Source organism: Colletes gigas, unplaced genomic scaffold (assembly GCF_013123115.1).
Source record: "Colletes gigas isolate AHSC1104 unplaced genomic scaffold, ASM1312311v1 Colletes_gigas_Sc00030, whole genome shotgun sequence".
Lineage (NCBI taxonomy): Eukaryota > Metazoa > Arthropoda > Insecta > Hymenoptera > Colletidae > Colletes > Colletes gigas.
Window position 1 is genome coordinate 775,752 of NW_025106659.1, and position 21,256 is coordinate 797,007.

A 21,256-nucleotide genomic window follows, 5' to 3' on the forward strand; every position below is an offset into this window, starting at 1 on the left:
ATTTTGTTATAGACAATCAGTCCATATCAATGTATAGTATTTAACATGTTCACAGTCTGCTGAACCATATGCGAATCAGTACGATTTTGTCTCAGATGACCAATAATCTATACGTGAACTAGGATAAATTTGATTTGAAAATCTACAAATCATACATAATTCACGCCAATAAATATCGCCTGCATGATCTATCTAAAAGTTGGTCTATGTTTATAAGCTTAGACTGTGAACATGTTAAGATTCATTGAACTACTTATTCAAATAATTTATAAGTTACTACTTTAATATTACACTAAATAGTAATATTTATGAAGCTATGTGTCACATATTTTAACATGTGTTAATATTACAATACTGTCTTTATATAGTACTTATTATCAACTTCTTGAAGTACTTACAAGAAAATTGTACGTATTTATGCAGTTTTAGTGACACGAAAAATAAAATTTATTCTGCTTAAAGTTAATAATAGAATTTATTTTTTAAATAATATAAAATTTTTCTCTAGCTTAACACTGTGGGTGGTCCCAATAAATAAAGTTGCAAAATAAATTAAACATCTTATAAATTATAAAATCATAATTAAGACAACCCATAAGATATCACACTATAGACAGATATTATCTTAAAATCAGTATTACATTTACGCAGTTTGACGTGAAACTTGCATATTTTCTTTACATAAATTATATGTGTATTTACAAATAAAATAAGTATTTATAATATAAATGTCGAATTATTTAATCAATTATTTCATTATAATATTGTGTAAATTTATAATGAAATAATTTGAATAAAGAATATTTCAAATAAATATAATTAACGCAATGCTTATATCCCTAAACTTTTTGAACATTCTTCTGAATTATGATTTATGCATACATAAAATGTATAAAGCATAGTTATGAAATAGCAGTAGGTATATACACACGGAAACATTGAATCTGTCGCAGGGCGTAAAATTTTCCAATTGCTGGAATGACATTGGTGACTCCCAAGTGGTAGAACGTGATGTTTTCAGTGTACTTCCACCAATCGGAAGCCTAACGCTACATATGCGCCATGACCTCACAACAGATTCAATGTCTTCTAGAGTACAATTCAAACTTTTGTATATGTTTTAAGTGTCAAAAGAAGTCAGCGTCTTTTCATTTCAACATGTACACCTAACTATTATACCCTACTACTGTAGTTCCTAATTTCATGAATAAACAGTTTACATAGATCTTTATCTTGACTAGATATTACAAAGTGCATATTATACAATAACATGCTATATAAACAGCACTAGAAAAACGGTATTTGTTATTTGTGTAAAAAAGTTATGAACAGTTATAAATGTTTTATATATGTATAGAGAGTATACAAAAAAGAAGTGATATTGGTTGTGAGAATTGCAATAGCTATGTTCTCACGTTCTGGCATTAAAAAATTAGGACAAATAAATATATAATACTCGTGTTATACAAACTTGACAATGTGACATTTTTTTCACCGACGAAATTTATATCTACGTTTATTGAATTGAACATACTTTCGAAGTCCCATGGGATTCATCCATAGCAGCTGCTCGTCTCTTTATACCTTCCAAATATATCTCGCGGTTAAACAAACCACCACCAAGAGGAATTCTATAATAAATAATTATTAAAAATCATATAATATATTTTAATATCATATTTAAGTTGCATATGTATATACGTACGTATCAATGCCAGGCCTTATGGTTGTTTTAAAAACACCCCACACAGGTTTGTGGTCTGAAGTACAAATGCTTGGAACAGAATCATATACCAGACATTCTATAATTCCATCTTTATGTGAATTAGTACTTTCATGACTAACTCTTCGAATGTATCCTCTTGAATGTCCTTTTCCCTTAAAGAGAATCCTGTCGGTGTATGCGGGTGTGCGCTGTTTACTACTTGAATCAAAATTTTGTGTTCCTGGATCATATTTATAAGTAGGAGGAAACATAATTGATGCCTCTTCAAATCCACGTAAAACGGCTCCTTCGTTAAGAATTGTTCGTAATTGGTCTTTATGTAAATTTATTGGTGACTGTTGAGGAAAACATGTATCTGTAACCCATTGGATAACTTCTTCCCTTGGCTGAGCTAGACGAAAATTTAAATCACCACACCAGAACACGCAATCAAAGTTTTGAGTTACATCTGGAAGTATAAAATCTGTTATATAATATATAATTTTATAATGATAGCGATGATAATACAATTTTTTGTCCATACCTTTGCTTTTATGTCTTGTAGGTAAATCTTTAGGAAGATCAAGATTTCTAACTATTCTTTTAATATCATTTACTCGTTCTTTAACTTTATCTTGGTGCGCAGTTAAATGTGCTGTAACAAAGAGAAAACTTGTGCCAAATAACATTAATGCTATGGCAACTGCTCCTTTTGTTCTAAACGCAGTTCCTGTTCTAGTTGAAAAATTAGCATCTTCGGCAATAGAACAGAACCAAATTAAATCTCTCCTTAAAAACAGAGCAAGATGCAATGTCCCTAAACCAGTACTGAACAATAGTACGTGGGAAGGACCAAGAGTTTCTTGTAATGCTGCTTCCCATTCGTTTCGTTCAGAACATGATTCTTGTGTTCCAATTGCTAATAAGTCTGGAACAGTTTCTATATCTGAAGGTAACATAAAATCATTTAATTCTTTTGGTGGACTTTGCCCATTCATGTTCCATGTACCAACAAAAATTTTCAGTTCACGATTTGGTAATACTTTCTCAAGTTCTACTGGCCCGAGCAATGAATTTGCAGCAATCCTTCCATGAAGAAAATTTCTGTAAGAAACCAGCAAAAGTATAACGTTTCTTAATAGGTATAACTAATTTTTTTGTAAAATTACAGCTTTATTAAAATTTGTATACCTTTCTCGTGCTTTTTGTGTAGGAATTAAATTAAGAACTTGAGCAGCTAATAATGCCTGTTTTGCTAAACTGTCCATAGATGTTCCAGTTGTTTGAGATCGATGACGTTCTTTCTTTTTTGACAAAGCATCATGAGACGTAGAACGAGGTTTAAGTTGAACAGGTGCACTTTTTATAGACTCTGGACTTGAATGTCGCATAGAATTAGTTGGCGAATTTGCTACTAAATTATCCACAGACCGTCTGTGAATTAGTCTTTGCCTTAAGTATGCAGGAACACTTGGTGAAGTAGATCCAGAAGATGAATTTTCACCTAAAACAACAAAGTATTATACAATTATATTAAAAAATATATAATTTGTTGACACTAATGTGAAACTTGAATGATACATATGTCCTTCGATATAATGTCTTGATGAAATGAACTTAATATTACAAATTAGAACAATAAATGATAATAGAATATGTATCTGTAATGAAACCAAATTGGTTCAATTACTTCTTATTGTGTTCTTGATTCTGACACAATTATTCAAAATGTAGCAGGAATATCTATGATTCATGTAAAGTATATGTCTTGATAAATCATCTGAAGTTATTTCAATGATATAAATTAACATAAATATCATTAATTAATTATATTTTTGGGAATTATCAATTAACATTATTGTATTAAAGAGAACTTAAATTAAGTGTTGAAACGATTATTAAGACAGCTTACAACAGTTTACATGATTTACTCTGTAGATACATGTACCAATATTATTTTGAAATACTTTTGGGAAAATATAAATAAATTTTATTTATAATATATAAATTGAGAGTACTTATTGTGCGAATCATTTGTAACAGAGGAAATGCTATCTAATGATTTAACATTAATATAATGAATTTATATCTTAGTTGTCAATATTATACAAGTGGCCAAATAGAAGAAATAATGTAACATTTATACAATAATAAAATGAAAAGTATTTGAAGAAGCACAAGAATGAAACTTTAAGCAGCAGATATACTTTATTTATTATACCTTCTTTTCCTGGTTTTTCAGTATTAGATTCATGGTACTGAACCATACTATAAACGTCATGAGGATTGTAAAACTGCCGTTCCATTTCCAAGAAGAAATAAGAGATATATTTTCCTTTTGTAAAATATTCATCCTTGACATTTTTTTCATTTTTTTCATAATCAATCAGAAGTTCATTCTCATCTTCTGATGATTCCTCAAATAAATCTTCTGTTAAGTCTGCAGAAAAATCACTATCTTCACTACTCTCTTGAGATATGACTTTTATTTCTTTTAATAAAAATTTATGTGTTTTATATGGACAACTTGTAATATTAGAATATGGAATTAAATTTGGTATATTCGAGAGAGAATTTAAGTATTTTGTAGAATTATTATCATTCGACTGACACACATTTTCTATGTTAAAATTCTTTGCCAAAAATGCAACTTTCATATCTAAATTCCGATCTGAACTACAACTAAACTCTTCTTTTTCCTTATTCATGTTAATATTTATTTGACTTGCTGTTTTTTTATCTGTCTTAAAATCTGAGATATTTGCATGTATGTCATCAGTAGAATTACTACTTTTGTGCTTTGAACTTCGGTTTATATCAGATATAATTTTAATCTTTTCACAACATTTTTTCTCATATGAGTTTTTATCAATTTCGTGATTACTGTTTCTAATATTGTCAAAATTAAATTCATCATTAATATCCTCTTGTTGGGATATACTCTTTCTGCAATAACTGTCGCTATGAACTTTAATGTTTAAATTCTCTGTACATTCTTCTGAAGCTTCTCCAAACTTTAAATTTTTTGTTGTTTCCTCTGTTAATTTGCCACTTTTTTTTTTTTTGAATAATCGGATTAATTTATTGAGAAAAGAAGTTCTCTTTATTTTATTATCAGAATTAGACATTTTTTAAAGAGTGTTATCTAAAGTAGTACTTGAAACACGTTCATATGTCAAAGATTGGTCTTCAACTGACTATCATTAAAGCCTACACCTCTACTCATAAATACAATGTAAGCAATTCCTTTTCTACATTAATGTGAAATAAGACATAGTGGGGATATACAAGGTCACTACCTCATTCAGTCAGATTGCACAATTAGCAAAAATGGAAACATTGTAATAAGTGCAATACTTAAAGTTATATATAGTTTAATGAACTTCAAGTAGGTTTATATCCTCACTAGAAATTTTTTACTACTTTAGTGAATAGCAACAATCATTTAGTAAAGAAAATTGAAGATAATCTTTTATGAAATATATTGAAATTCACATTTAAATTGCCCAAATTAATGTTTAATTTAGGAACAAAATAAATCACTTTACAATGTTTTAGATTATGTTATACATTAATTTAATTTAGTAAAAAATAGTTTCTGATTGACACAGATAAATAATTAAAAACTTTGTATTTTTCAATACAGTATGTAATTGTCTTACCTTCAACAAAAGTACTTTGTTGTTGTTCTTTCTCTACAAAAATACTATTCTTTTCCATATTTTCTTGAGCATTACGTGCACCACTTGACGTGTAGATTTCTTCCTTTTCCACTAATACATTGGTTTGACAATTTCCATTAACAGAAGCTACTTCAGATTTGACGGATGTACGACTTAATGTGGTTGGGGATAATCTACTGACGGTCAAACTTTGCGGTGGTGTCCTGCTGCGTTCGGTCATTGCACAGCACAATGAAAGTTTTGTACTAGTATGAGATCCATGTTGTGAATTTTCCATTTTAGAATTTTTGTTTGAATTACCATCTTTGTGAGATGTCTCCAAACATCCAACTTTGGTTTTTTTATTCATTAGCATGCGACAAAGAGACTTTTTCTTTTGCTTTGTTTTAGGAGAAATCTCTGCTTTAACAGCATTTGTTGTGTTAGACATGTCATTCTCTTCGCATTGCTCCATAGTAATATTTGTAATTTTATACTTTGAACACAATATAAGTACGTAATTTGGTATGAATAAATAAATTATTTTATTGTTAATTGTGCAAAGTATACCACATAGGAAACATTAATAATGTAGGTCTGTTTTATATATGTTACTACAAAGTACATCAGGAGTTAGACATTTACAAAGTGATTTTGATGTCTGTTGTACAATTATAATCACTTTTTTTTCAATATGATATACAATATATCTAATGATCATTTTAATCGCGTATGATTATTGATAGCACAAACTCTTGGTTGTAATAAATATCTGTATTACAGTCTTCCCAGAAACAATGTGCAATTCTTCCAATAATTCTAATACATATATTCTATTGTACAATGCGGACTAGAATCATAAAACAAGATATTTTATCTTGTCAACATAAAGAATATTTTATCTTGTTAATAGTTTATTATCAGCATATTTCTTGTTTAAATAAATACATTTAGTATTATATTAATAAGTAATTGCACTTCAAATATTAATAAATTTAACACTTTCATATAGAACAATTTGTATGCAATAATTAGACTAAAAGAAAATAATACATATTGTAAATGTGCTATTTAGAATGACTATTCAATTTTTAACTCTCCTTGATTTATTTGCTTAGGCACAAAATTCATCATCCTTACATGTAAGTATTTATACTTAATTATGCCCAGGAACTAATGTTGTAAATTTTTCTATAATATTGTGCTGTAAATTAAATTCGATAAAACAATCATTGTGCCAGTCGAATAAAAAATGTGAATTCGTTAATGTTGCGTACACTTCTCTTATATTGTTACGAAATTCAATTTGACTTTGAATCTCACATTGACAATGCATTGACACGTCATTCACGTCAAAATCCATAACAAACTGCATTGCGATTGAAAATACTTGACAAACGATCATTAACTCTAACTTCCGCTTCCATTTTTAAATGAATAATGAAATAAACGGCATAATACGTATATTATGTTCTTTAAAAATCGGTAATGGTCTTCATTATAATTATTATTCCCACAGCAATTGTTCTTATTACGCATGAACTGTCACACATCCGAATGTTGTATCATTCACCACTTTCGAGCTGATAACTGAACTTGCGCAGCTATCAGTCAAGCAGACGACAACGTTATTATATTTTAATACACCTTATAACATTTTATATTCGGTTAGTTAATGTTTCGTACAATTAACACAATAAAAAATAAAATTACAGAATTAAAGAAGACTCTTTACCACTATTTGAAAAAAAAGGATATTTCTTATATTTTAATTAAAAATGTAGCTGTCAAAGTGAGCAGACGACATTTATGGGCGCCATATTGTTGGCAGAAGCCATCTGTGACGCAATATACCTACTTCGGCATCTACTTACTGTAATCCGTTGCATACACACGAATAAGTATACAGGTACCTAGGGATACGTAGTTGGCCAGTGTCGTTTGGTTGGGTTGCGTCACTATAATGTTTGTTTACGTTGACGATAAGTTTACGTAAATTCGAAAAAATTACAAATATATAATTGAATTATAATATAAAATGTATAAATATTGATTTCACATCATTGTTGAACTACAAATAAACAAAAATATTATGATGCCGTGTAAATTTCATAATTCCTACCAATCAATTATGTAAATTTAATACAACATTAAATTTGAACAAAAATCGTGCGCATCTATTGAATAGTGGTGATCTAATGCATAATTAAAATTTAATAATGACATTCGTTATAAAGATTTATGAAGATTCGAGGATGAGCATCAATGTAGAAGCAATAATACATGTTCATAGAAAATAAAAATATGCATATACATATATTTGTGCGTGTGTATCGCGGGTTTCAAAAGACGTTTAATAACCAAACACATAACTTGTGTTCTTAAAAATTTTCGTATATTTTATAGCAACTTCGAAATAAATTATTCCGTTTTCTTAAATAACAATAAAAAGTTAAATTCCTAAAATAATTGCCTCGAGTATATGGGCAGAATTCTAATGAAAAGAAATCCTACAGCTAAAAATCGCAAATGTGGACGATGTTAGGAGTTGCGATAAGTTTTGAATTAGTTTTTAATATGTTAATAAGAAAATATATAGTAACTGTAATTCCAAAACACACACGCGTACACGCAGAATGTTTGAAGATTTTATTTTCAACAAAATTTTATAATTATACTTTTTAAAATACTTTTCATTATACTAATTTTACAAGCATTGAAATAGTATATGAAATAAAATACATTTAATACCAGACTAATAATATGATTGTTGTAATTCATGATTTAACAAACGTAGGTAGATATTCCGAATAAGTACAGTCTGTTTGATAAGAGCGTGGACGCGATAAATCAGAAAAAAATAATTTTCTTCGTAAAAAAATTGTGTACAAATCGCAAGTATATTTCAAAATCTAATACGCTTTTGTTTAACAATGGGTCTAATCTCCCCCCATTAGCGATTATCTCTTGATAACTTTAAGCATGCTTTCTACCAACTTTTCAGCATATGATGATAAAAGATCTCCATATCTTATGAATTTTTGTACTTAATGATTTGAGTGACAAACTGCGTTCTCTTCGAAGTTTATATTTTATTACACAAAGACATTAAAACATTTTCAGAAAGACTTGTCGCTAAACACGACACGTCAAGATTCTCGTGTGCCCAAGCTGGTCTCTTTTTCGACGTGTTTTCAATTGTGATTCACTATGCAACATTATTTGCTTGTAAGCGATGTTGAATAGTCAAAATATACCAATATTTACGCCTTTTCTTGTTAAAAGAATTCGCCCTTTTCACGAAGAAGGCGACAGATTCTTGGGAAAGAGATGGACGATCGCTTTGTCTTGCTTTTCTGTAGTTGCCCTCTTTGATCCTCGATCAGGGAGGTTATCGACATTCTTCTACTGTTTTTATATCGTTGTACCCAGTTATTAACAAATTCGCGAGACTTCTGCATATATTTTGTTGCACTTTCAACACTCATTTTTAGCCGTTTTGGATGACAGCACAAGAAGACCGCTTCAAATCATTTAGCATATACGGCATATTCGAAAACGGCTGTATGTCGCATGTACACAATTGAAACTGAAGGACACGAGTGAATGCATATCGAAGGAAACTACAAGTGTTTAAACTAACACAATTTTCCTCTCATTAGGTATCAAGTTTCGAAAATATCACGTCCACGCTCTTATCAAAGAGACTGTATATGTAACCCTTATGTAGAAATGTATGATCAACTTCGTGTGCACAAATTATAATACTATACGTTTGTACAGATTTTTATAAGTATAATAGTAAGTTTCTATATTAAAATGGAATAGTTAAATATTTTAATTGCTGTATAGAGAAGTAGCAAGTAGTAGTTTGTTAATCAAAAAGGATCGTGGCTGTACGAGGGAGAATGTACGAATGCGAACAGATGAGCAAGAAAGACTAATATTGAAGCGAGCAAGATAGAAACGTAATTCGCGCCGCCACCGTGAGGTGTCAGCATTGCATGCGGTTCGCTCGCTAGCGGCCACCATTGTTGAAATTCTGCTTTGGTTGATGCCCTGACGATTTTTTGGCTAAAAATCGTAAATTCGCCAGCCCCTGGCAAGGGCTTTGTGCGGAAGGTGCGTATCCCGTGATAAGCCCGCGACTATGTTTAAACCATAGTGACCGTCAGTGGCATGTTTCGCAATTAAGGGCCCACCGGGAAAACCCAGTGAAATCGAGTGTGCCCATCGATTTACGTGAAAGAAAGAGGCACCCATGTCCGTGTCGTGTGTCTTGTCGGGGTGTTGGTGTTGTGTGCGGTGTCTGAATTGTGCATGGGACATACGTGCGTGCATACGTGCCGGTACAATGCAACGCGTTTACATCACGCAACATACAATCTGTCGATCCTAGATCCTGTTGCCCGGAGTGAAAACTGAAATTGCCCGAGTGTGTTGAGAGTGTGATATTTGAGGCGTCAGATAGAGATTGCCGCGAGTAACTTGCAATTTTTGAATAGGTGCACGTTGTTCCGCGTGTCGGCACACGCGGCTCGCGCGTTATCGATGATAGTGTCCAGGTGCGGGAACTACATCCCTGCTTCGCTGTTTCGTTTGTGTGTATGTGCAGTTTTACAGGGTTAGATGTCTTCTTCTTTCCACGGTTTGCACGTTGAGCGTGCATAGGCGTGTGCACGCGCGACACACGTCATTGATGTATGTATGCATACGCGTACCCGTGTGTATTTTCTACGGGTGTACATGCGCGGGTTTGTTAACGTGCCTTTCTTCGTGTATATGCGTGCTCCCGTGCGGTACTTGTACGCAAACTGCATGCCATCGGAATTTACGAAAAAGCACGCGAACTCTGTTCTGCTACGACGCTGTTGGATGAGGAAATCGAGACACACAGTATTACACTCGCATGCTCATCGCTCCCCTCGTGGGTAACATCGACTATGAAACACCTACAGTGTTATTTCTTACATAGTGCTTCTGTGGAAACCGTTAGAATTTTTTTTCGCTGCTATTCTGACAGATCCTTTAAGAATTGACGCTTTAAATCTATGATGACAAATTTTCAAAATAAGGGGAAATCTAGTCTTGTTAACAACGTCAGTAATTGCTAAACGTATCAACGTTGACACCCTGACAAAACTTGTGAATTTTGTTTATTATATTTATATTCTTTAACAGATCCTCAAATGTTTCGTATTTTAGGTGCTCTATATACATTATTGGACTTTAATCAATGTGAAAGGGTACTTATAATTATGTACTAATATTATACTATTGTTGATAAAGTAATAGGATTATTCCTTTCACAAATAGTTTTTATGAATTTTTCAAGTTGGTATTATAATATAATATTAATGCTCTATAAAATACAATTACTTAAAAATTATTGACAATGTAATGCTTAGTTCTACGATAGTTTGCAATAATGAAAGTGTAAACAATGTATATTATAAATCTTAATTGAATAGGATTTCTGCTTTGTGAAACATAATAATTATCTATCAATATTTTAATGGAGGAAAAATATGATTTAGTTTTCGTTAATTTAGAATCAAATAATGTAGCATTATAGACAATCTTGTTTTTTGTAAAAATGATTTTTTTCTATTTGTATTAGCGCTTATAAAGTGTTATAGCTTTATAAGTTTTAATATTTACAGTTGGTAATAATAGTATTTGCATGTTTATGTTTGTTTATTAGCGATATCAATTGATCATTTTCATATTATATTTTATTTTTACATTAATGAAACATGTGCTCAATTGTGTTATTTCAAACAAATTGTTCAAATTTTTTTACGTATTGTTTTTGTAATAATTTCAGGAATTGGAAACACGTACAATAGCATATTACAAGGAAGGAAAATTAAAAACCCTGACATACATAAATTATCAATTAATCATCAATTTTGTCAAAATATACGAAATATTAGTGAACAAACCATAGATATTCCAGATCTGCATTATGGTGTGACTTGTCAAAACACATGGACTGTTCCCAGCAATGGTAAACATAACTTTTAGAATTCTCTTTCGCTCATTAGTCATAAAGAAGAAAATTATATAAATGTTAATGTTTTCTTAATAACATAAATATAAGCTTATTTATTTGTTTCATTTTTCAAGTAGTAACTTTTATTCAAAACAAATGGTATTAAATATTGAACATACTTCAAATCATTGATTATAAAATAAGATACCTATAATTATAATCATAATTTCCTATTAAAATTTTCAATTACAGGGCCATTCATACTTGGAATTGCGCCAAAATGGGCGCTATCAAATAATTTCATGCAGTGGGATTATATACAAGAGTTGGTAGCACATGGTGGTATGCCAGATATACATGGTTTATGTCAGAAGGAGGAAAATATCATAGGTGTGTCAGACACAAACTCAACATATGTTAATCAATTTACAAACTTCTTACAATCAACAAACAACAGAAAAATAGCAAATTCTGATACACAGAGAGCAACGGATAATAATTGCTTATCAGAATTTTCAAAACACGAGTTTAAGAATCACAAGGAAAGTTATAGTACCTGTCAGAGTGACAATAGCAAAGTAAAAACAATTAATTTACCAAATACTAAGAGAGCAACAACTATCTATCAGTTTTGCAAAGACAACAGTGAAAATTTGTGCGAGACGGAAACAGAAATTGATTATCGTGATAAAAATCTTTATTTGTCGGAACACCTAAACAATACATGGAATATTGCACAGCACAAGGCTTTATCGAACATATTGAAACAGTGTAAAAATACTTATAACCTTCTTTGTGCTTCTGAAGAAGAACTACTTAATTTATCAAGAAACTTAGAAGACAGTAAAGACTGTTATAATACACAAAGTAGAGATAAGAAAAAACTGTGCAATTTCTCAGGCACAAAAGCATCTTTGAAGGACAGTGCCATCTTGAATCAATTAAATCATTCCTGTAACATAGAAACCTGCTATTATACAAAGTGCAAGAAAATAGATTATGGTTTATTAAAATTTTCAGATTTGGAAAGTTCATCTCGTGATTTAGAAATTGATAATACATTATTTAAAACTTTTGATAAATACTTGAACTGTAAAACTTTGCTTTTATGCGAGAAACAAGATACAGACTTTTCTTTTACACATTTATCACCGAGTGTTAAAGATATTAATTTTAAAAGCGAATCTTCTACAGAGGAATATACAAATAAGTCAAAGAACATCTATTTTGCAACTGATTGCAAACCAATATTAAGTAATTGGGAGGATTTCGAAATGTCAGGACAGTATCCAGGTCATAGCCGACCTCCGGTTGGCACACCTCCACCACAGGCAGTCTGGAATCATCTTACAATGACACAAGGTCAAGGTAATATCACTTCTAATTTTCATTTACAAATATTTTTCAAGTATCAGATATCATATACATATATTCTCATATTTTATAAATAGTAATTTTCGTTTTAACAGTTTCAGGCTTGAATATTCATCCAACAGCACTGTCGGGTGCTGCCCTAAGTTCAGCTGGATTTTATACGCATCCATCTATAGCTAGGGCGTCTCATATAACATCACAACTTACGCCTCAACTTGCGCATACTCAAGCACCTCCAACGTGGCATACTCCAACTGTCCCCTCAAAAACTGTTACTCCAGCCAACACACCAGGAAATCCTTTGTTTAGTTTACAAATGCTGGTAGATAATAGGCAGAATCAAAGTCAGTATAGAAACTCACCAGGTTCGCAAAGTACGTTAGACTTATCTTCTACGTCTGAAATTATTCCTGAAAATTACTCACAAATACCTCAAGATATTCCAATAAGTTTGACTGCAAGAAACGTAGATAAAAGTAGTAGAAATGGAAATATTATTTCTCCTCCGATACCTTTGAACGGAGAAACTTCATCGGATAGTGGAATTAGTTCATCAGTTCCAACACCTAATTCTGTCAGTGAGCCAGTTTCACTCTCGACAAAAGAAGTTATAACACCTAAAATAACGGTCAAAAACTTTGAAAGCAATTTAAAAGGTGTCGCAAATCTTCACGATAAGATTAAGGAAATCAATGTAGATAATTTTACGCAAAAAGTTATAAATTTACCACCTAGTGTAACAATCGAAAGGATAGTTCCGGACAAGAAAGAACCTGAGGTTATGAAAAGTAAAGATACATTAAGTGTTATTGCGCAAATGCCAAGAAATGTTCTACCTGTTATTGTAAATCTTACCTCTAAAGTGGACAAAGATGTAACAGATAGTCCAAAAAGAGAATCGTCTTCAGAACGAGATCGAAAGATTGAAGAAACAAATGTAAGGTCACCTAAAAATTTACCAAAAAGAGGTAAAAAGGGTGTTGACTCTCTTTTAGAAAAATTAGAAGGTGGCAATAAAAAACTTGGCAGTGCTGAAAATATTGGGTCTGTTATTGTAATGCCAGTAGAAGAAAAGGATACATCGAGTGTTAAAAGTATGTCTCCGGATAGACAAAAATCGAAATCCCCGAATAGAGAAGACGAGGTAGTATCGCCAGCGTTCAGTAATGACGATTCTAATGATAATACTAAACAACGCAGAAAACGAAAATTAGAGAAGCCTGTACGGCTTAGTAAAGATTCCAAAACGGAAGTGGAGGATATGGAATTAGAGCCTACGGAACCAACAGAACCTAGAATGAGTGAACCAATACCAGAGGAGGCAACAAGTGCAACTTCAGTTGTAAAATTAGAAGAAAATAGTGATTCGGTGGAGCAGAGAATACCTGACAAAGTAGAAGAAAGCATAGAAGAAAGAAGCGAAGAAAATCAACCAATTAGAAGGCGGAGAAGTAGTGAAAGTACGCCTCCTAGTTCAACTCCTTCGAATCAAAGGGTCCGGAGAAAATCTAGCGACGACGCTACAGAATTTTCAAAAGTAACAAGTCCAAAAGGTGTAAATAATACAAATCCGTTTAATGAAGTTGAATCAGAACTTGAGAAGATGTTTGCTGGCATTGTTGAGACAGAGATAGATGTCAAAAAGGAAGAATCAAAAACAGAACTTACAGAGCCTGAGCTTCAAGCTGGAAGCACGACAAAACCTGAAAATTTAGGAAATAATATTCTGCATACGAAAGTTTCACAAAATGTAAACCCTACTGACGTTTCATCCACGGTAGATGCAAAATTGTCTGGGAAGAAGGGGAAGAAAGCCAAAGTTCAAGGAGGTAAACGAAAAATATCAAGATCTTCCGAAAATATTTTCGGAACTATAAGCAATGATATACCTCAGAAGGAAGTAAAAAAAAGGAAAATGTCTAAAAGTTCAAAAAAACAAAACGTTTCAAAAAAAACGAAAAAAAATACAAAAATAGATGGATTAAGAGAAATGGCATATGATTCCGGTTCAAATGCAAGTTCTATTAGATCTCGCGGACCGGTAGTTCATGTTGAAGGTCCAAGAGACAGTCCATTAAGCATTCAAGTAGTTAATGCACCAAGGGAGGAGGAAGAGGAAAAAAGTAAAGAAAAGCGAAAGAATGTTGGAAATGGTAGCGCAGGGAGAAGCAAGAGACTCAGTCATCAAAACGATTTAGACTATAGGGGTAAGTAGTTTTAATCTTTAATTTGCATACATATTTAAGATATTTAATAATTTAAAATTATTGATTATTTGAATTGATTATTTTATGTAGGTAAAGTCAGTAGAGCGGGTCTCTTTAGTTCAACATTATCGTCGCGTTATGATGCACATACAACAGATTCCACATGGGTTTGCGTATTTTGTAAACAAGGTCCTCATTCTGTTATACCTGGGGATCCTTCTCGACCACATCCTAATTTGGCTGGACCTCACATAGCACCAGGAACTTACACTGTACGTTATAATCATTTTCAGCATTTGTATTATATATATATATTTTTTAAACGAATCATTAGTATTAACTATGAATAGCATTTATAAACAGTGTTGTTCTCAAATTACAGGTTCCAGCAGGTGTTTTAAGTGATTTATTTGGACCTTATTTAATTGGTAAAGAACGTTTAGAAGATGGAATTCTTTCAGCCGATGAACAAGAGATTACTATAGAGCAAAAAAAAGGTGGTAAGAACAAAAGAAGTTTGCGGTATGCTGGACTAGCCGATCAGTTCACTGCAAAAATGGGTAAAAAGAAACGAAATTCCGTTGAAAGTAATAGTAATGCCATTTTTACGGGAATGACTGTACTCCCGGGGGAAGAACAACGTTGGGAAGTGTGGCTTCATGAACAATGTGCTGTTTGGGCAGCTGGAGTATATATGGCAGGTATAATAAACGAGAATACTATCTATATTGATAATTGTCATAAAAAAATTTTGTCAAAATTAACTTCTTGACGACTATTAAATATGAGAGACTGTTATCAATATCGATAACGGCAACAACAGTTACAAAATTGCTATTACGATTTTTGCTACCTGTTGCTGTTGTCAGTAACACTTTGAGAATCAGAAATGTCTAAACATTTTTCATAACTTACAATTGGTGGAACAATTTAGAAGATACGAAGCTCAGCGTCAAGGGGTTAAAATGCATAACATTAAATGATTCTAAAAGAAGTGATTTTTAATACAGGTGGCAGAGTAACAGGTTTACAAGAAGCAGTGTGGGATGCAGCGAAGTCGATATGTGACTCTTGTGGTTTAACAGGAGCAAATATTGGCTGTGTTAAACGAGGTTGCAAAGCAGTTTCACATTATCCTTGTGCACTAACAAAAGGTTGGCACTTAGATACTAATCAGTATATACCGAAGTGCAATCTGCATCGAGTTACGTGAAACTTCGGTGAGTCTATAAGAATAGCATGAAATAAATTATATTTACTATGTCACGAAGTACGGCTGTAACTTTGAAATATCGAATGACGAGTACTATCTTATAAGACACGACATTTAAATTTGTTAATAAATGAAAGTAGCATTAATTAACAAGGTATGGCTTAAGTTGATAAAATATAAAATTGATCATTATTATGCGTCATTAATATTTTTGTTGATGGATGTCGAAGACCTAATTAAGTCTGATGATTAATTTATATTTTTCAGCATTTAACAGTTTTGAGACGTTTTGAAATTACGCTTTGCATCATTTGGTGCATAAGTGTGTTTGAAGTGTGAAAGTATAAATGTCAGAACAGATATATGGTAATTTGCATACACAAAATATCAATATGCTCGACAGAAATACCTTCCAATGTACAAGATGTTCAAACGCGAATGCTGTTATTGTCTTTAAGAATTACAAACGAAAATGAAGAAATGGAAGTTCTTCTTGTTAATTAAATTTAATTAATTTTCTTGGCCTGTGGCCTTGAACAGTGGCCTTTTCGACCTAATATAAAAGCAAGATTTTTTAATTTAAAATCTGTAGTATAGACGAGTCGTTACTGAGGAACAATGTTAATCAAAAAAGTATTTGCTTTTTTACTCATATTTAAGAAACATTGAAAGGTTACAAATTTCCCCCTAAAACATCATGTACGCCGGAATAAAATATAGGGCATATTGTACCAAAATTTGAAGAAAAAATCAGAATATGACAAAAGTATGAAAAAGCATAGAGTTCCCGTTAAGAATCATATGCATGTATATAAAATGGGATGGATTATTAATCAATTAAATTGCTGGAGTTTGAACACTATCAACATTTTTCATAAGAAGTGTGAATAAGAAACATATAGACAAGTGTTCTCCTGTGAATGTAAGAAATCATCTGTAAATAACAAAGTTCTTATGTGAGAAAATGACTATTATATTATTATACAATTCCAATGATACTACAAGACATTCTTCCGTTTATAAAAATCATGCTATTTTAGTAAGCATGTGTAGTTGTGTTCTTTATTGCGCGAAAATACATTTTAGTGTAATGATACTTATTTCTATTATAGTTTTTTGAAGATTATTTGTGACATATAAATCTGATATAGGTGTAAATAAATAGAATTTCGCTCATATAATATTTTTGTTTATTTCTTCACCTCGTCTTTTATAATTACGTGTTGAAATCATTTGCATACCTAAAGAGAACGGGCTCACATGTTTACTTAAAGAGGACACTTGTAACACTTGTAATTATTGTTATTAATATAAACAACTCCAAGAAGAGAACGTACATTTGTTCCATAAATATTAGCTTCTGCTTTTCTGGCGTGTAACGATTATAACTTCACTGTCTACTATAATTTATGAGTGTGAAACCAGTAATTAAGATTTAATAGTACTTGTACGATTTAGTGATTAAATTAATCGCTACTTATAAAATTTATGGTAATTGCTACTGATTTATATAATTTTTTCATATTAATATTATTGTAGTCATCTGCGCCGTCATTACTGTCACTATCATTTTCATCACATTTTGTAAGAATGTAAAAGAGGCAAGTTTTTGTAATAACAAATGTAAGAACAATGATAAGTATTGATTCTCTTAATGTATCAGGGAGAAGTAGTAAATATCAGGAAAATTGTATAAAAATATATAGAATAAAGTGTACATAACATTAATTTGAGTAGACAACAAAGAAATATACATAATACACATCAATAAATATGATAAAAATAATTATCACTCTTCCTAGAACACGGAGTACAGTAAAGTAAAAATAATGATTTTTAAATACTAATTATATAGATACAAAAATTAAATTGTCAAAGGGAAAATAATTATTTGTACATATATAGCATATATATTAACAAATGTCTTGTAAAGAAAATTTGAAGAACATAAAAAAGCATTTTATTTAGGGAAGCATAGTATATCTGTTTTAATGTATGACGACAAGCGGTTTACATAAAAAGTAAACGTATTTGAGTTTTTCTTAAACTCCTTGAGACATGGCTCACTATTCTTGTGTGAAGGGCAGTCTTTGTAAAAACAAGTAACAAGTACAGTAAAAAATACTACTTAGATATAATAAGAAAAATTGAATTGTAAACAAAACGCTTATAATATACAATTATGTATGAAAGGGAAACAAAATTCTATCTTAGGCGAGTAATTGTAATATTAATATTTGTGATACAAAAAATTTCTGGACAGAATAGTGTGATGAATAATTCCAATATATTCTTATGTTACATTCTAACTTTGCGTACATAGAGCACTTCTCACATCTCCATGTACAGTTTAATTTTATATTAAGCCGTTTTAGTACTGTATACATACTTAGTCCATTCGTGGAGAAATAAAATCGAGATATTATATACAAAAGAATGTTGAAGATTTCAGAATCCTCTCTGTACGCATAGGTTATTAATATTTAACGAATTTTGAAAGTGACGTAGAAAACGTTTCACGACCTGTCTTGTATAAATGCTGAAAGCATTTGGCTTGTAAATTGCGGAAAAGATAATTTAAAGCACCGAAATAATTAAGCGCAATGAAACTTGAATATCATCATGCCTAAGTAATTTGTATAAAATATAGATCTGTAAAATAAAATTGTCGCATCGTGATATGTGGTGAGAGAGGTACGGTAGTAATGATCGCGAATTAAAATCAACAAAAATAGTGTATCTACCCTTCCTTTTCTGTTCAATTCTCTCTTATTTTTTTTTTTTTGTTTTATTTCCTTATTCCTTCTCAAAGTCGATTATAAATGTATGTACGCAATTTTTGTGACCTGGTTTAGTATCAATAAGTAGTAGGACAAATATCGGTTTTACTCTACTTACTACTATGAAACGATAAAAAAAAAAATTCGCGGAATGTATTTAAAATCGATACAATAATATAGTTACGTATACATCTTTGTGTAATATAAATATAATGAATAATAAATCATGATGTCACAAGTCGGAATAACGGACAGTTTCGAAATAGCCCTTTAAATATTACGTACATGTAATAAATTTACAAAATACAGAATTACAGTACTCCTACCCTAACTTTGATTCCATTAACAAAGTACAAAGAATACGCAAATTTTGATCACATGACAAACATTTTGATCTACGTTAATAGAAGTACATATGGCATTATTTTAGTTCACATTTAAGTTTTGTTATACAGCGTAATAAAAATCTTTGTAAATATATTTAAATACAATAAATCAATAACCAAACTAATGTATTTTTATATTGCATCGATACCAATGACTAATGCTTTTTTAGTATGTCACGGATACATAATTTTAGGTATGGTATTTTCCGAAATAATTTGTATTTCTTATTAATGTATGAAATGTAAGAGTAAAATATTTAGAATAAAACGGACGAGATTGTATACATTTTTATACTTAGGTATCGGTAGCGGGCAATGTTGAGCATCTTTTATTCATGAATAATAAATACAAATTTTAATTGTGTTTAATTGTGTCAATTTAAAAAAGTCGTTAATGATTTCTAATTTACGTGTACAATGTAAACGTAAATTAGTTTACGAATGAATCTAAAAATTTTATACATTATTCGTGAATAAAATTTACCTAATTTGAGGAATGCAAAAGATGTTTGGCGGGAGAGTTTACAAGGAAGCAATAAGGAAAACTTAAAAATAAACTTAAAATTCAAAGGTAAATCAGCTTTATAACGAATAAAATTTTGTAATACTTTCAATATTTATTGAATATATAAAACTTAAATTATTGCTCTTTAATTGAAAGTGCATTTAATTTTAACAGATTTTTTGAAATCAAAATTTAACCGAACGAATCTAGGGGAAAAATCTAGTAAGAATTAAAAGTTTTGTAACGTCCGACGTAACAGTTTACTCGAATAATATGATATTGCTCAAAGCTACTTATGCATATACATTAGGGGAAGGACATTGGATCTGTTGCGAAGCATGGTGCATATATGGCAATAAGCATCCAATTGGTGAAACAACATTGTCAACATCACAGTCTACCAATTGAGAATCGCCAATGTCATTCGACAAATCACAAGAATTACCATTTATAAGTTATTTTGTCCATTAACGATGTTTTAGTTTTTAACAACAACGATGCTGATATTTTCATACTGAGTATGGTCTACAGATTGGGTTACCATAATCGTATGATTATCATGCACACTTTGTTACGTCGGGATTCCGTCGGCATTGGTAAAAAGGATTTCCTTAGACTTACTTGGTTAGATTTTCCTCCGGAGGCGGCGTCGCGATCTGGCGGTAGATTTCCACGTAGCGCTGTCGTCGTGAATCGCCCTCTAGAATGTTGACGCGGTCAGGACGTTGGAGTGGCATCTTTATTGCAATGAGTCGTCCAAGTGGTGGCGTGGTTTCTCCTGCGGCAAGGCGGCGTTGCGCGTTGGCGGCGGAAGTCTCGATTTCCATTGGCGGAGCCTAAACACCGCGTAATTGCGTGTCCGCGGGTGCCGGCCGATTCAAAAGGAACGCGCGACGGCGAATTTTGTCAACGACGACCGGAACGACGGGTTCTCTTAGGCATTTCAATTTTGTAAGTACGACAATTCGCTGCTACTTTCCCAGACGGGCTTCGACGCTCACTAACCCACTGTCTGGGAAAGTGTTGAAGACTCTATTTTAATTCTGACGCACATACTATTGCCGAATTGAGTAATCACCACTAAAATTTGGATACTTTGGTTTATTATTCAAAAGAGGAGCCCTTGCGCGGCTCGGGTATATAACAATAGAGTCACAAATGATCGCGGCCTATTAATCGGGTTCTTTTCTTCCGATTGACATGTCTATCACAATGAATAACTGACTAACAATCGTTACCTAGCGATTGAATATAATAATTACTAGTGAATGAACATAATAGTTATAATGTTTTGTGATGTTGTAAGTCTAGTTATTTATAATCTGGTAACTGACTATACATAATATAGGGACGAGGGCCAGAGTGGGGAGACGTACGCTACGCGGACGTTACACTCACACAACACAACAAATCCCTATACTATATCGCG

At 31.7% G+C, this 21,256-nt stretch overlaps 2 protein-coding genes across 9 annotated transcripts; one reads left to right on the forward strand and one right to left on the reverse strand.

Moving 5' to 3' along the window:
* Positions 1 to 911: 911 nt before the first annotated feature.
* LOC122401935 (inositol polyphosphate 5-phosphatase E) lies at positions 912 to 6,277 on the reverse strand. 3 transcript variants are annotated; one of them, XM_043404387.1, is made up of 6 exons: positions 5,368 to 6,277; positions 3,927 to 4,145; positions 2,897 to 3,209; positions 2,250 to 2,809; positions 1,706 to 2,174; positions 912 to 1,631 (listed from the first exon to the last, which is right to left on the reverse strand). In XM_043404387.1, exons 1-6 carry the CDS (start codon positions 5,840 to 5,842, stop codon positions 1,517 to 1,519), a joined length of 2,151 nt encoding a protein of 716 aa, XP_043260322.1. In that variant the 5' UTR covers positions 5,843 to 6,277; the 3' UTR covers positions 912 to 1,516. The 3 variants fall into 3 exon arrangements, with proteins under 3 accessions (XP_043260322.1, XP_043260323.1, XP_043260321.1); XM_043404388.1 differs by lacking the exon at positions 3,927 to 4,145; XM_043404386.1 differs by lacking the exon at positions 5,368 to 6,277 and having other exon boundaries at positions 3,927 to 5,009.
* A 3,129-nt stretch (positions 6,278 to 9,406) lies between these two features.
* LOC122401927 (uncharacterized protein CG5098) lies at positions 9,407 to 19,310 on the forward strand. 6 transcript variants are annotated; one of them, XM_043404359.1, is made up of 9 exons: positions 9,418 to 10,294; positions 11,195 to 11,377; positions 11,615 to 11,752; positions 12,557 to 12,730; positions 12,832 to 14,943; positions 15,034 to 15,215; positions 15,326 to 15,644; positions 15,954 to 16,163; positions 16,424 to 19,310. In XM_043404359.1, exons 1-8 carry the CDS (start codon positions 10,075 to 10,077, stop codon positions 16,154 to 16,156), a joined length of 3,531 nt encoding a protein of 1,176 aa, XP_043260294.1. In that variant the 5' UTR covers positions 9,418 to 10,074; the 3' UTR covers positions 16,157 to 16,163; positions 16,424 to 19,310. The 6 variants fall into 6 exon arrangements, with proteins under 6 accessions (XP_043260292.1, XP_043260294.1, XP_043260291.1 ...); XM_043404356.1 differs by adding an exon at positions 10,573 to 10,613 and having other exon boundaries at positions 9,418 to 10,068; positions 11,615 to 12,730; XM_043404357.1 differs by having other exon boundaries at positions 9,407 to 9,489; positions 11,615 to 12,730.
* Positions 19,311 to 21,256: the final 1,946 nt, after the last annotated feature.